Below are 17,324 nucleotides of genomic sequence, written 5' to 3'. Positions count from 1 at the left end.
TTGTAGTCTCCAAGCACCCTTTATTGCCTTTGACGAATTGATTGGAAATGTACCCACTTCCAACTTCCGAGCCCTAGATACAAGCAAAGACTATAGGAGGCACTAGTGGCAGTACTCACTACTCATATTTTGTAGGGAAATTGAATGCTGGTTAACATGTAAGTTGTAAGTTGCAACCAAGCTAGGGAACAACCTATGACTTGGTTTAAATTGAATTGGTTAATTGTTTATATTCTTGTTAGATTGAATACATTGTTTGTATTGCATACATGATACAATCACCAAGAGAAAATTTCTATCATTTTAGTGATCAAGATTGTGTGCTCCTAAGGCCACCATGTACTTATTAAAATTGAGATAAGCCAATTTCTAAAAAGCATCTTTAATCAGAGTATCAAACAGTTTAATGATTTTTTTATGAGACTATTAATCTGAACATTAATCAGATTGATAGTCATTTAAAATTTGCAGAATATAACATATCAAAATAACTTGATACAGAATCATTAATTGCATTCATTTTCCATACTAGTCAATGATATATGCAAGGTTTTGCGCAAGAATCTCATCTTAATGTTTACGAGGAGCTCATGGTGCCATTGTCTAGCTTGGTCTCCAAGGTGGCTTAGATTTGACCTTTAAATAGTGTTACGAATTATATATATATATATATATATATTCACAAATGCAGTTCATTTGCTAAGTAATTAAACGCCTTATTATTTTCTAGTATCCTGATTGTTGGCATTTCCTTATAATTATAAACTACTAACGATAATGCATACCCTTTGGGTTAATTAATCAGATAGTTGGCATATAGCATATATGCTGGCTGGAAATTTGGACCATCGATGATGGTGAACTGGTGAAGCATACCAAAATATATGATTATTATATAATAATAAGATATTAAATAAAAATAAGTAAATCAACCTACATTGTAATTCATCAGAAATTATAAATGTAGGAATTAAAAAATGAAACTGGGAAAAATAATTGAAGTGAGGGTGCACATGGAACTTGGAAGATGGCAACAGCTGTTGATAAAAGCAGTTTTCTTGGAGGGTGAGTTTTAGATGTCAGGGTTCAGGAGAGATGTGAAATATCCTTAATGTTTTTCAGCGAGAAGTGTCCTTGCTTGTCTGTTGACTCAATCTGTTCAAATCAAAGTCTTTAATATTTTATACCAACTTTTGATCAATTTTATTTAATTTTGTTTGTGAAATAATTGTATCGAATAGTATGACTATTTATATAGTTTTTCGTTTAGCTCGCACACATTTTCTACATATATATACATATTTTCAGTCACAACTCACAAGTCACAGTGTCACACCCATTTGGTCATTTTTAACATAAAAAAACCAAATGCATCAAAGTGTTGCATTACTACTCGTTCAAGCAATTGAGGATGTCATCCTATGATCAAATGGATGTCCTTCTGTCTCCAGCAATTGCAGTTGTGGATTATATATCAAGCTAATTACTTAATTAGTTTGCGTGATGGTTTACTTTGGGCAATCAAACATGCTTATATGTTTATATAAAATATGACTTTAGACTTATTAATGACAGTACTGCAGGTAAAACAATAATGCTTTGACGAATAAGATTCTTTCATGATATTTGGCATCCCATATTGGTTGATAAAATATGTGGAACTTAGGTATAATTTTCCACAAACAAATTCGTTTGTTTTTGTTGTTTGGCTGTTACAAGAATTTCCTAATGTAATATGGAAGTTGCAGGCTCAATGATGATAATTCAGCTAGCGGTCAAACGTTTTTTTAAATCCTAAATTAATTTAGTAATTTTTCTCCTGAGTTTGTAACTCTAATAATTTTAATATATATATATATATACAGACTCATTCTATTGAGGTATACCTCAACTTATTTATGTTGAGGCATGATCTTGTTAGGGCTCACACGAGTCGTTTTGTGTCGATCCGAACCGTTCGCAAGGATCATCTTCATTGATAGATTATCCTTGCAAAACATTAGTCAAATTGGAAATCATTTGTCTATCTAACTTTGATAAAACAAATGGACGGTTTCATCGAAAATATTTAGTTCGTCCATTTATTTGATCAAAGTTAGATAGGCAAAAGATTTCCGATTTGGCTAATTTTTTGCAAGAATGATCTATCAATGGAGATGTAAAAAATGAATGGTTTGGATCGACACAAAACGGCTCGTGTGGGCCCTAACAGGGTATACCTCAACATAAATAAGTTGAGATATACCTCAATAGAAGGACCCTTAAAAGAGAGTAGCTCGAAATATATGAAATGGCTATCACAACCCTTAAAAAGAGTAACCCTTAATTTGAAGCTTACACCACATTGTTGAGTTTGAGCGATTTGAAGAAGAAGATAAAGAAAATGGTACATATATGTGCATGGATTTTGACTTTAAAAAAAAAAAAAAAAAATTGCTACGGATTATCAACTGCCACAAGTAAACTGGGGTGTATCATGTACGGGGTTTATGTCACGTGGGTGCTTACATCTTGGGGGTGCAATCACGTGACTGCACGAGGCTCTCTGCACTCCTTGCTCTGTTGTTTTTCTTACACTTTCACACGAAAAACATAATATCGTGGCATTTAATTACCAAAAATAAGAAAATAGCTGGTTAAACATTACTGGTGCACGTGTCAACACGTGCTTTGAAACAGTCCATGCAAAATTGACAAAATTGGGCATCTTCATTCTTCTTTCTTCTGGTGTAGAAATTCTGCGCAGGTTAATTTATTCATTTATTTATTGGATGAATTGCTTATGTGCATAGGTTTAATTTATTGAAACGATTGACTCACATTGTTAATTACAACACCAGATCTGATTCATCTGAACACAGACTACTCAGTCATAGTCAAATGTTGACAAAATTCAGCATCTTCGTTTTGGATGGAAATTTTGCATACATAGGTTCTTTCTTCTTTCTTCTTTTTTTTTTTTTCTTTCAATAAATATTGCATGGGTTTGAATGGTTGAAACTTCAGATTGACTAGCTTTGTTAATTACAATATATATAGGAGATCCTTCTTAGGTATTTGTTAATTTTGACTAACAATCACCACATTGTAAGAGGGGATTTGACTCATCATAGTATGCTAATTTTAGTTAGAAAAATTGCATGGGATTGCACAAAAAAGAAAAAAAAAATGGAACTATAGCTTATGGTACAAATTTTGTGATAGATCTAAAGCATTCTAAGGATGATGGTTGCTTAAGTTTTAAATCATCTATAAATGACATTTGTCATGCTACGTACATTAATAGCATGGCAATAGCTCACCTTGAGCACTTGATGCAATTACTGTAACATTGTTCGTTTTCTGTTGGTAGTTGGTCCATTCACTTGCCATTGTATAATTTTTGTGGGTCAATGGATATTTGTACACTCCGAAATTTTGGGCAGATCTGCAGGGGCTAACAAACGAGCTCAGCCCAATTTAACAATTAGACATCCTGGAAAGGTAAGTCCAGTGAAAGCCCAAACAAACTACTGAAAACAACGGTGGACTTTTTGTTGAATGAGACTCTGATTATGAGAGCCAATGGCCCAACATCTACACTTCATTTTATTTCGGGTTTTTTACACTCATATCACCCAAACTTTAGGGTTGTCTCACATTGCCACATAGGAAAAAACTGAACTATACTACTACTTGAATTTCAAATTTGTTGCAATGTGAAATTCATGGCTAACTCCATCAGGATTTCCGTCTAAAATATAATTTGCAAGTGATTTCTTTCTAAGGGGTACTTTCATTTTCTTACACATTTTTCTGTTTGTTGCTTCATTTAAGTTTCATTTTTCTGCTTCTTGAAAGACAAAACTTCCTAATAAAATTAGCTAAGATTCTATATTACAACAAATTTTTAATTCAAGCAAATATGGCTCAATTTAATTGTGAGACGACCTTGGGTGGTATAAGGGTAAAAAACACTTTCATTAATTCTTTACCACACACAGATCGAAGACATACAACGAATGACCAAGCAACAAAATAAAAAATAAAAAATTTAAGACATATTACATATTGACGTCGCAGTGATGAACCGTCGATGTCACTGTGATGTGCATGCATCTATGTCTGTATGTTTGGCCCAAAATAATTAGAAATAACAAAAATGACTGGACGACACAGTTTTGGTGATATAATAGAATAACTGAATATATAAGAAGACAAGCAACCACAGTACTATACTTATAATGACAAATTAAAAAGTAAAAAACAATATGTCTGATTTTGACAGTATTGCCATAGCTTTGAACATCATGCATTTTCATGCTTCTAGTCACATTTTAAACCTTAATCTTTCTTTTTTAAAATAACTTATCAGTTTTGAATCGACCAATACACAGAAAATGTGGCAGTAAAACCAGACAACAAGCTAGCTAATTAAAGGAAATAGTATGGTTCAAAAGTGACGTGACATTATATATTGTAAAGTAAAGTTATAACTTCCTGCTCATGAGGTTTAATATATACTAAACACACCATTCATGTAAAAAAATTATTGCGTGGATTTATGAGCTAAACATGTAAACCAATTTATATATTGTGACGTGGAGTATATGTGCCTGTTAAATTTGACACATGAATTGTCTGCTTAAATTAATATATATCATGTATGAATATTTAATTCAAACTAATTAATAATGAGTTGAAAAATCTAAAAATTATATGTTATTATGTAATACAAAAAAATTTCGATGTGAGATTCTAGTCTTAACAGAGCAAATTCATGTAAAGGGCCGGAATGAAAGTGCCGTAGGTTAGAAAGCTGGTTTGAAAGTAGAAACGTATATATTCTACGTACTCACTATGGTCCCATATTCTATGGACACATCGATCTCTCTTTTTGTTCTTATGATCTCCGGTATAATATTTGGAGTCACAAGCATTGCATCTGCAATGTTGTTCGGAGCATGTGATAAAATATTCAAGTGGACAGTCCGATCCATAAACGATAAGATGCTTTTTGTTTGTATGGTTAGCCTATTTCATTTTCGTTCCCTTGTTCTCACTACCCTTAATGGTAAACTTGGTAGAAATTCTGATGCTACACTGAGAAAGAGAATCAAATCCTAGTGCACAAAATGGAATTCATGAACTAACTTGTATTGATGAATTCAATGTTTGGCAGCACCAGCCACTAATTTAATATAAATGGCGACTACATCTAGGCCCACCTAATTAAACATGCCTCCTAATACTATGTACAAAATAACAAAATAATATTAATTTTATTATTTGATATGTTCTGTTATTAGATAATTAATTCTTATCCTTACGAGACAAAACATATTAATAGTTTAAAGTGAAATGACCTGACCGGTAGGACCCGCATACGGATGCCAACGGTTCCAAACGTTGTGACATGCTGAACTGCATTTACCTTTCTCCGTCCCAATCACAAACAAACCCATAAAGTGAGAGATTACAAAACAGGGCTTCTTAGCAATCGAAAGCCATCACCTTGACCATCCGGATACAATGGATTCATGGCTCAATATTTATGGTCATTATGGAAGCTTCTCTTAAACACGTGCCAAGAATTTCTCAGCCATTATTTATGACACGTGGACAAATGTGGATCCCCCTAAAATTTGATACACTGTAGCCCACAACTAGTGCTTCTTTAATTTACCCAATATATATATGCTATTCCCCAGTAGGTTTGTTAGCCATGCAACACAGAGTAGCAAATAATATAAGCACATGGCAGATCAGGACCCCAGAGGAAAGGTCGTGGAAGAGAAGGAAGCCGGAGAGGTCCGGTACCGGGGCGTGCGGAGGCGGCCCTGGGGCAAGTACGCGGCGGAGATTCGTGACTCGAATAGGCACGGGGCTCGTGTTTGGCTCGGGACTTTTAACACGGCAGAAGAGGCTGCTAGAGCTTATGATAGAGCTGCTTATGCCATGAGGGGTGCTTTGGCCATTTTGAATTTTCCCAATGAATACCCTTCATCAGCTGCTGGTGGTTCTTCATCTTCATCATCAGCTGCTGGTGTTTCTTCATCTTCATCATCAGCTGCTAGTGGTTCTTCATCTTCATCATCAGCAGCAGCAGCTTTTTCATCCTCTTCATCTTCAATGTCTGCTAGGGGTCAGCATGGAAATGAAGTTCTTGAGTTAGAGTACTTGGATGACAAGGTTCTAGAGGATCTGCTTGAATATGAAGAAAAGAAGAACAAAAAATAGTGTGACATATCATGACCGGTATTCCTTTTTGGCTTGATGAGCAGTTACCCATCGTCTATTATGGAAGGCACAGCTACCAATGTCAATGATGCCTTTTTATCTTTTCTTGGTTGATATAATTCAAGATTCTGATCATCACCTTTTGCATGCATGCATTTGTTTGTCATTGTCAATTATAAAGAATCTAGAAAAAGTCTAGTGTGCTAAGCTTTTTTATTATGTCGATTTTCAATTTACAAATGTATGATCTGCACAACCCAGAAAATACATTGCAATTAGCTCTGCCTTGGACCTCTAATTTCCAATCCATCATTTATAATTGCATCTAATTGAAGTGTAAGCACGATAGCAGTTGGCTTATGGAAACTGTGCAATATAATATATTTATATATATATAATTATATATATGGTAGTGGCAAAATATATATATATATATATGTTGATATTTCCTTATCAGATAATGAATTTGGACCACACTGAATTTGAATTAATTAATCAAATCAACATGAATATTTTACATTGTCATACTGTTTGACATGAAAACATTTATGTGTATATATGACACCTGCACACATATGAACATCTTTAATTAAGTCCCAGACTCTCACACGTGGGATCTCATTCCGCTCAAGCAAATTGAAAAGCTCTTGAGAAGATTGTCATATTTAGTGAAGCAGATTGAGTGGATTGCCAATTTCTTTTTTTAGTGTTGTGTGTGTGTTTTTACCTTGTTTATTATGATATATACTGCTGCCCAATATTCATATCCGAGAACTAAACCCTAAATCTTAAATAAGCAAATATTCAAAAATAACAAAAGCCTTTCAATTTGTCGTTCTTGAGCGGATAGAGATAGGGTTGAGTGGAAGGGATCCCACATATGGAATATCACTAGAAGTTATATATACATAAAAATGTAATGTTCTTTTACATATTATATTGTCAAATGTCAATTTAGACTATACATTCAAATAAAATTTTTCTTAATCAATGGTTAATAAAGACCACATTGTAAGTTATGCCTACAATGTAGTTCAGTGATATAAACCATCCAATTGTTAGGTTCCACTTCAAAAATCATCCTACAAAAACCTTAATTAGTCATTTAATTATTTACATTAAATAGACAAACACAATGTTATAAATATAGAAAGTCATGATCAATAATAATTAATCATATGGCTAAAATATTTCTGTAGATGGAGCTTCTAAGTTAAATGGTTCACTTTTCGGTTTAGCTTAATTATTCTATAAGGATATTTTTTGAATGCTAATTTAAAAAATAGATGGTTCCAATCATTAATTTTATTGATTGCTACAATTTGCTAGATCCCTGATCAACAAGTATTATGCTTATAGAGGAGTCCGTTTATGTTTTCTAAAGTTCTTATTTCCAAAACAGACTGCTCTATAGAGTTCAAAAAGCTCTAGATATAGACTTAATTTAAATCTCATAACAGAGATAAGGGAAACGAATTTTGACATGGATAGGAAGATACTTGTTAGTGCTCTTCAATCTTGATCATATTGTTGAACAGAACAGTTTATCTGTTTTGGGTCATTCTTGTTTAGGGCTGAAGGAGGTTGTGGCTGTCAACAATCCCAGCATTTGACCACTTGTGCTTGCTTGGGACATTAACATTGTTAAACAACTTCAAGACAAGTGCTTTCAGTTGTCCTATCAGCAGTGATATATATTCTTAGCCTTTATATATAGATCCCCCGTCTGGATTAATGGGATTCCATTACATTACTAGCTTGTTTCTTGGGAATTTAATTACATATGATCTTCATCTGAGAAAGAATTTGATTAAAAAAGATTCTCTGTTTATGTATATCACTTTGAAAACAAGATTCGCTGTTTCCTGTTGCGTTTTGTGAGTTGTACAATTAGCCAAAGTCCTCAACTGTCTCTGCCCCAGATACACTAAATTTATAATGACCCAATCCTCATGCCTTTCACCAAGGAGACTAAAATATAATCTAGATGATCCGCCAACAGACCACCTTTTGGATTTAGAATTAGGGAAGTGCTATTTACACTCCCCAAACTCCCCTAGTAATTTCTAAGAGACTGTTAAACAACTAAACAGTAAACCTTAAACTCTGTTTGTCTAATTATATGTCATATTATAGTTATTACTGAGGGCACTAACAAATGCATTATGACATGAACTAAAACAGCTATTTTATGTTGGATTCTTCTACAATTCCTATTAGTATTGATGTGGGACTTTCTAACCCATCACACTTTTTGACCACATACATCTCTATTGGACTTTGATATCGAACTTTCTCACCTACTACATTTACATTTGTACGTATTATACATGCTTGATAGTCGGCATGTTATGTTGTTTTATTTTTATTAATAAACTGTTAGTTCATGAGATTTAAACTTATAATCTTTTCAAAAGAAACCGAATGTCATCTAATAAACTAAATTATCATTAAGAACGATCATATTATGTTTAGTGATACTAAAAAAATTATGCAAAAGTATTAAATATATAGAAGGGAAAAGGGTTCAACTCACTGAACATTAGGGAAATTCAAACATCAAGAAAAAAAAGAGTTACAGAACTCAATGGCACACATTTGCACTTTCATATATTCATTTATTTCTGTCTTCTTGTGAATCAAGAAGGTCCTCCAACACCTTTTCATCCAAATACTCAAACTCAAACACTTGCCTTCCTTGTCCACCAGATGAACTTCCCCTCTCAAGACCCCCAACAGCCGCAGAATATGAATTCGAAGAAGAAGAAGAGAATGATGATGATGATGATGAAGAAGAAGAAGAAGAAGAAGAAGATGAGAATCTGGGAGGATGAGGAGGACACCCCATGACTCGAGAATAGTACTCATTGGGAAAGTTGAGAATGGCAAGATGACCCCTCATGTTAAAAGCAGCCCTATCATAAGCCCTTGCAGCCTCCTCAGCTGTGTCAAATGTCCCAAGCCACTGCCGAGCCCCTTGCCTCGAAGGGTCTCGAATCTCCGACGCAAACTTCCCCCACGGACGCCTCCGGACTCCCCTGTACCTCACCTCTTCGCTCCCACCTGCCCCCTTGATCTCCTCATCCTTTGCTTGCTTCCCTCTGCGAGGGTCTTCCATGTTTGAGGCCTTGAATATTAATTTACTTAATTCCTCTGTAATTCCTCTGTATAGTTCAAAAGTACCCTTTTGCTTCTGGTTTCAAATTTGTAATCGGACTGATTGGTGCATTTATAGGTGTTTGATGTTGTGAGAAATGGGGTCATATGACATGTATGCATCTTTTACTGTGATTATAATGTGAGTCCACATGAACGTGGGTTGACCAAGCCTAATCCAAGCATTTCTTGGAAGGTGCTTTGATCTTCTTCATATATATTAATTATTATCATATAGGGGGATAGAATGGCGGTGTAAAAATTCGATTCTTCGACTCTTTCTATGAAGAAATTCAAAAAAGGTTTGTGCAAGTAAATCTCTTTTTCTTTGATAGGCATTGAATTCTAGCTTTTCTTGCTCATAATATCATGGGAATAATAGACTCTGGTGGGTTGGTAATATTGTTAGTGGTCCAATGTGAACTGCTATAGTCACTTTGTCATTTACACAAGAATGTATCCTTGATTCCCATATCAATAAGATTGGGAGAGTTGGACCCACAGAATATGAATGCGTAAGTGATTTCATCTTTAGCTTATAAGAATATTACAACCTTTAATAAACCAGACAAACATTTGTTGAAAGGTCAAAATTGGAAACACAGAAACAGTGAGATAAGGTATGACGGTATTTTCTCCTGCTTGATGGAATTTCAGTCGCCTGCTATTGTCTGTCCTTTTGCTGTACTACATATACAGATATACTTAGTAATATGCTTTGATCATTGAAGCGATTAGGATTTGAGATTTTTCAAATCATATCAAATATTCAAATTATATCATATTCAATATAAAGTGTCATATAGTCAATATGAACCAAACATTATGTTAAGAGATCAAGCTAATTAATGATTCAAATTGACAGTTTGACAATATTGTTAATTAAAAATTAATATGTTAATTACAATTGACTGTAATAATTGATACAACAAGTGAATTCACGTTTCCACCTAATATTATCAGTTAATTATGGTTAGAAAAGGTAATCATTTAACATTTTTCATTAAAAAAGCAAAGAAAAGACAATAATTAAGAATAATAAAATGATCTTAGGTATATTATATTCTTTGAAACAATGAAAGAAAATCCTTGAGTATTAAAGAGTGGCATATATAGGATTAAAGTAGGATTCAAATTTTACATAGAACTTGTTCTCCTTTGACTGTCAAGATTTTATGCCCAAATGATCTCTTTTGAAGTCTAAAATTGAATTTTTTTTGTCTTTTTCTTCAACACTTGTATTAATCCTAGCTGATTTGTATTATAAAAAGACTATTTTACTCTTTTTTAGAAATTATAAAATTAAGAAGATATCGAGACTTATAACTTTAATGGCCAAGAACATTCATCCTCATACTTGGGTCAAAGTTCGATCTCTATTTTACTTTGGCCCTTTTTTGTGCAAAGAAAGTCTAGATGACATTACTTATCAAGATGGTGAAGAGAAAAAGGGGAAGGGATGGCAGCATCAACGGTGGAGCTGTCGGTGATGGTGCCGCTGGTCAGAAGTGGTGGATTTGCTGGGCGATGAATGGGGTTCTTGGTTTGTTTAGTTTTTTTAATTTTATTTTATTTTATCAAAGGTGAATTAAAAAAAATTTAAAAATCTCAAGGAAATTAATTTTTTTAGAGAGAAAAAATAAATAAAATTGAACAAGTGTCAAATTATGAGTAGATAGTTGTGTCTCTCAACAAAATGAGATGGCAAGAGACTCCCTACACAAGTTTTTCTTGTATCACTAATAATTTGATACATTTTCAATAAAAATGGGTAAAGATTTGCAATTTTAACCTCTAAATGTAAACGTAAATTATGTTCCTAAATGTTTGGATATCAAAACTTAATTCACTAACCTAATAAATTTCCTACGAGTCAATCCAATATTAAATTTGGCTCTAGTGATTAAGAAGAAATAAAAAAATAGGAGAAAAATATTCTTTCTTTATTTGGCAAAGATTCTTGGTAGAGTTATTTTTCTATTCTTTTCTTTGTTGACTTCCTGGAGGATCTGGGTCCTCACCTCCTGTTTCATCACTGATTACATCCTTGAAAACAGTGGCCCTTAATCCCCGTGCGGAAACCGCGGCCTACAACAGAATTTGTTTTGTTTTCTGTTTTTTCTTTGCTGGCTAATAAATTTGGGCCGGCACGTAATTTTAGTTAAAAAAATTATTGAGTGTAATCGATATATCGTTATATAATGTAATTAATTTAACATGTAAAGATATAATTAGACGATATATTTATATTAGTATAATATAATATTTATAATATTTATCTATATTATGACACGTTGAATTAATAATACAAAGTAATAATATATCGATTACACATAATAATTTATTCTAATAAATCCATTTTCGCTTAGCTGCTTTTAACATGTATTTGCATCATTGAATGAATATAAAAGAAGAGTTCACACAAGAATAACAAAAGAAAAAGAAAAGTAATTGGGCATTTTCACCTATACTATTGTTAATAAAAAAATAATTAGTTATTGATCTAATAATATTTATGAATGAAAATTTTTAAAGCTTATTGGAATGCTAAGTAAATATCTGACTAACTGGGGTAGAAAAAGATGTACTGCCTTGGCAGTTGGCAAGCAACCAAACGTAATTTCTTGTATTTTCTTTAAGGGATAAGGGCAAACTTTGTTTGGTAAAATCAGGGCAGAGCCAAATTTTAATATTTGGGGTACCAAAAACTAAAACACAAAGCATCATTTATGGAGAGTGAGAGGACCAAATGCTTAATTATTGAATTTTTCTCTTCAAATTGATGATTATGCCATATATACATTAAATGGGTTGAAAAATAATGGGGAAACTAATCAAACTATTGCCAATTGTGGCATATGAATAGCTCCGCCCTCGGGTAAAACATCTGAAAGAGGTAGTTCTTAAGTCAAGATTAAAACTTTGCACCTCATTAAGGCCCAGTTTGGTATTAAAGTGTGATCAAACTAAGCAGTTTATTTTAAAATTCTTCAACCCAAAGATATTTGGTAAATAAACTAGAAGCTGTTTATTTTCAAAATTAAAATTAAAACAAGCTGTTTTGAGAGTTCAAAATAAGCAGGTGAGAGTTACTTTTTCTCATAATCGCTTTATTTCGCAGCACTATAAAATTGGCCCTAAGCAATTTAAGTTAATCGCAACCTCATAAGAACAAATTTTTGTCAATAACAATGGCTACAATAACTGTGAGTCCCTATCTTCTCTAAACGAATGTCATGTTTGTTTGGCCGTAATCCAAAATTTGGAATGAGAATTAGATTCTATTCCAAGAAGACTTAATGTTTAGTTGATTGGAAATGAAACAAAACTAAGGAATTGACCCCAGTTTACTGCAAATCAATTCCATAAAAAATGAGGAATAGAAATACCATGAGGGGGGTGGTATTTCTATTCAATAGTTAATTAGTCCGTAATTTTAAACCCCCTAATCACCTAAAAAATTTGCCTAAATTATAATCCCTTATAATCCCCTAAATTTGCCTAAATTATAATCTCCTATAATCCCCTAAATTTTTTTAATTTTAATCCCCTAAAACCCCCTATAACTTATAATCCTAAATTACCCTTCTGACGCGCGCTGACGCATGCTGACACGCGCTGACATCACTGTAACTGAATTTTGGTGAAACTATTTTTATTTTTTTATTTTATAGAATTGAAGTTTTTGCTAAAACTCAATATTTGGCTAAAACTAAAATCAAACACTGAAATTGAATTTCATTACACTAAAACTGAATTTCAAGAATTCAGTTACACTAAAACTAAATTTCAGGAATTGAATTACACTGAAACTGAATTTCAGAAATTCAATTACACGGAATTGAAGAATTAAGTTATGAATTCACTTACTGAAACTGAATTAAGTGATGAACAATTACACCTTGACTAAAATGCAATTACACCTTAATTAAAAAAAAATTACATCTTCACTAAAACAATTACACTTCACTAAAAAAGTTACACATTTACTTGACAAAAAATAACAATTATATCAATTCAGTGTTTCACTATAGACGAAATTTAGTTTCAGTCTGAATTCAATTTCAGTGAATTCAGTTTCATTGCATTCTTTAAATTTAAATTCAGTTCACTAAATGCACTGAAACTGAATTCAGTGAAATTGAATTTAGTGAAACTGAAACCCTAGACAACGTTGTCCGATCACCTCACGCGCGACGAGTACACGACAGTCGCCACTGCCTCGATTTGTTTCTACCTGCAAATTTGATTCATCATATTTCAGAACCATAATTTAATTCAAAATTCATTTAAAACTCATGTTTCACGAACTGAAACTGTTTAATCAATAAATGTAGGCTTAAAGTTCCCTATCCAACTACTGTATTTTCACATTGTACAAAACAAGCAGATAAAAAGCATGAATTTTCATGATACAAACATACATATATACGTACATATATAATTATATAACCCTTATTCCAACAAAACAAGCAAACAAAACAAGACTTAATCTTCCAACAAAACATACATATGAACCAAATGAAACTGAATTTTCATTTTCATGATATTTACAAACACAAATTGCAATCAAAATTCATGCGCATTGAACACAAAAAAAGTTTGTCAGCGACAGAACTACAGAGCACACAATAACCATATAAAAAATGAATAAAATAAGGTTTTAATCGCCACCACTTGCGGCGGAGCAGCCGCAGTGGTCGTGAGGTTTGATTTGGGTTTTCTTCTTTCTTCAACAATTGGACCAATCCAAATACATATAATTGAAGAGCACAACGAGGTGAAGAAGATAGATACCTGACTCGTCGGAAATGGCTACCGAAAAAGGCAGATCGCCGGCGGAGAAGCCGCGACCTTTGTGGCTTCGATCTGTCGCCGTGGCTGATCGGATGGAGAATCCGAGCACACCATCGTGCTCAGGACGTCGAGATGAAGAAGGCTTGGGTGGTTTGGCATTCCAACTCTGCCGAAAAAGGCAGATCGCCGGCGAGCACCACTGATCTGGTCACGGCGATTTGGGTTGTTTGGGCATGAATCGGGGAGAGTGATGGCAGATGGAGGAAGAGGAGAGAGAGACGAAGCTAATGATGGTGGTCTCGCTAGCAACCGTTGCCGGACAACGACGATATCACCAGTCAACAGGCGCAGGGAGAAAGAGTGATGAGAGAGAAGAGAGAGATCGGGTTGGGGGAGAGAGAAAGCGATTTCCAAAATAGCTGGCCTTGATATTTTTTCAAGGTTATAATTGGAATATTTGGAATATTGAAAACAAAAAGGGGTCAAACCTAGCTGGATATAGTTGACTAGGGGTTTTGGGAGAGATTAAATCCTTAATAGGGGGTTTTGAATTAATTTAATTAAGGCTGGAGGTTTTGAATTATTCAAGTTCAAAAGTGGGGGTTTTAAATAGTTTACTAATAGTTAATTTAGAATGTAAAAATTATCATATATATTATTTTATTATTTGGCTATATCTTTAATTTTCAACAATGCTATACTTACCACATTTTTATACCACAATTTCATATCACCTTACATGACATTCATACATTGGACACTAAAAAATAAAAAATAAAACCTAAAAAAGAAAAGGAAATACCCTTCCAGTAAAATAATAACACATAAGGTGAGATACAAATGTGGAAAAAAAAAATGTTGGACAATTAGCATTATTGAGAAAATATAATAGAAAAGATTACCAGACACATAATTATGGTACATATCTTTCCTATTATATTGATATGTCTCAATTACCAAATTAGAAAATATAATAAGAAATATTATCAAACACTAGAATAGAAACAACAAGTCTTCTCTTAACTTTGATTATATTTTTGTTCCAAACATTGGAATATGAATTAAAAACCCATTACATTCTGGAATAGACAAGAATAGGAGTGCAATTATTATTTTTTATTCTAGGATTCCAGTCAAACAAACGGAGCCGAAGAGTTCAAAAACTAGTCTTGTAGTAGACAAAGCTGACTAGCCCTTAATTATTGAGTGTTGTTATTTGCACACATTTTTTTTCTTTTTGCATACCATTTTCTCATTTTTTTTTTCACTTCACACTATATTTTCTCACAATTGAATTTTCTCGTACATACCCTTCCCAATTACTAAAATATCCCTATTTTATCAATTTCAGAAAATTTCTCACCACAATACACTCTATCATCCAACACACCCCATCAATTAAAAAAAAAAAAAAAAACACACCCAGCTAGAGGTGAGCATTTACTACTGAAATACCGAAACCGAACCCGTACCATACCGTACCGTGTCAATTTTATATCGAAAAATAATTTCGATTACATACTGTACCGATACTGTATCATACCGATTCTAAATCGGTATGGTATAGGTATGAAACTTTCAATATCGTAATATACCGTACTGTACCGAATTATATTTAATTTAATTATTTAATATTTTTTTAATTAAGTATTTCCATATTAGTGGCTATTTGGGCAAAGGGAAAGGGAAAATAGTGTAGACTGTTTGGTGATGTTGCAGCCTGCAAATACTAACTAAGTAGTGTTTATTGTTTATAATAACTACTATTGTTTATTTGTCTTGGTTGTTTGTAATAAGCCATAAGGCTTAAGTACTAACTACCATTGTGTTGACTGCTTGTAATAACTAATAAGCCATAAGGCTTAAGTACTACTATTGTTTTTTATTGTTTGTACTTTGTAATAAGTCATAAGGCTTAACTATTTTGGCTTTGAGGACTGTCAGGTTGGGTTTTGTTTTATCTTTTGGTTGGGAAAAAATATTTTTTGTTTGTAAGTTGTAACTGAATAACTCAGTGCACACTGCATTCTATTTTATGCTGTTATTGTTTGTGATTTAATTATATACAACCAAATATTTACAATGTAATATTAGAGTTAGACAATTACTAGCAAATGATTGACAATTAATATGTAAGAATAAAAGTGCAAGGGATTGAGAGTATGTCTTTTTGGTTGTTAAATGTTGTTTTTTGACAAAAAAAAAAAGAAGTTTAAAATGTTGGCACATACCGAAACCATACCGAACCATACCGAACTCATAGAACACTGGTATGGTATGGTATCAGTTTTAAAAGTGTCAATACCGTACCGAATAAAAATTTCGGTATGGTATCGGTATGAGGCTCATACCGTCCCATATCGTACCGTGCCCACCCCTACACCCAGCCGTTCCCTCTCCATCTCCCTCACCCTCACCCCGACCACCTCCCCCCTTCACCCGACCTACCCAACCTCTCTCTCTCTCTCTCCCTAGTGCTATGCATTCCCAGATAAGGCCATAGCCATCCTACATAAGCTAGGAGATATTAGTTTCTAGATTTGCAATTTTGGGGAACTAAATTAAAGTAAATTATTCTGGTGCTTTATCCTTTCAAGTTTTATAGCCAACTTTGTTTGCAAAAGCTAATCGTGCTGTAAAGTTGTTTTTGGATGACAAAAAAATGGTCACGGTAATGAGTTATGTGATACCAATTAGGCGATTTCCCTTTAAATACCCATGGCCAAAAGGAAAAGCCCATACCATTTCAAGAAGCCATTCTAGATACCTTGGTTTGTAGAGAGAGAGGGGGGAGGGGCTGGGTGGGTCAGGTGAAGTGGGGGAGGGAAAGAAGGAGGGAGGGAGGCTGGGAGCTTCAATGTTGGGGTGGGAGTTTCTGATCGGGCCAGATAGACAGAGAAAGGGAGAGTGGAGAGAGGGAAAGTGAGAAAGAGATGAGGTGTGTGAATTGTCCTTTTATGTCTTTTTACATTAAGATAATTTTATAAATTTACTAATTAAGTGACGAGTGTGTGCAAATAGCGACACTTTAATTATTTTACCCTTTTAACCTGACTGACTAGCACACGTTAGGCCATACGCAATTAAGCACAAAGGAGAAGGGAGCATATTACATATATGATGAGCTCAGATCCAGCACATTACTTGTTTTT

General features: G+C 33.6%; 1 protein-coding gene and 1 pseudogene across 1 annotated transcript; one reads left to right on the top strand and one right to left on the bottom strand.

Annotated features, from left to right (window-relative positions):
* The first annotated feature begins 5,736 nt into the window (after positions 1-5,736).
* LOC147293866 (ethylene-responsive transcription factor ERF096 pseudogene) lies at positions 5,737-6,351 on the top strand (annotated as a pseudogene).
* Positions 6,352-8,812: 2,461 nt separating this feature from the next.
* On the bottom strand, positions 8,813-9,337 carry TDR1 (Integrase-type DNA-binding superfamily protein). The gene has a single exon (XM_086232386.1). The coding sequence runs from the start codon at positions 9,335-9,337 to the stop codon at positions 8,834-8,836; it is 504 nt and encodes a 167-aa protein (XP_086088512.1). The 3' UTR covers positions 8,813-8,833.
* Between the last annotated feature and the right edge of the window lie 7,987 nt (positions 9,338-17,324).

This window comes from Dryas octopetala, chromosome 2 (genome assembly GCF_963921425.1).
Source record: "Dryas octopetala chromosome 2, drDryOcto1.1, whole genome shotgun sequence".
NCBI classification, from domain to species: domain Eukaryota; kingdom Viridiplantae; phylum Streptophyta; class Magnoliopsida; order Rosales; family Rosaceae; genus Dryas; species Dryas octopetala.
This window is presented reverse-complemented; position numbering and strand designations above follow the sequence as displayed.

Coding starts and splice junctions, on each gene's coding strand:
- TDR1 (XM_086232386.1), bottom strand. CDS start 9,337: ATGGAAGACCCTCGCAGAGGGAAGCAAGCAAAGGATGAGGAGATCAAG.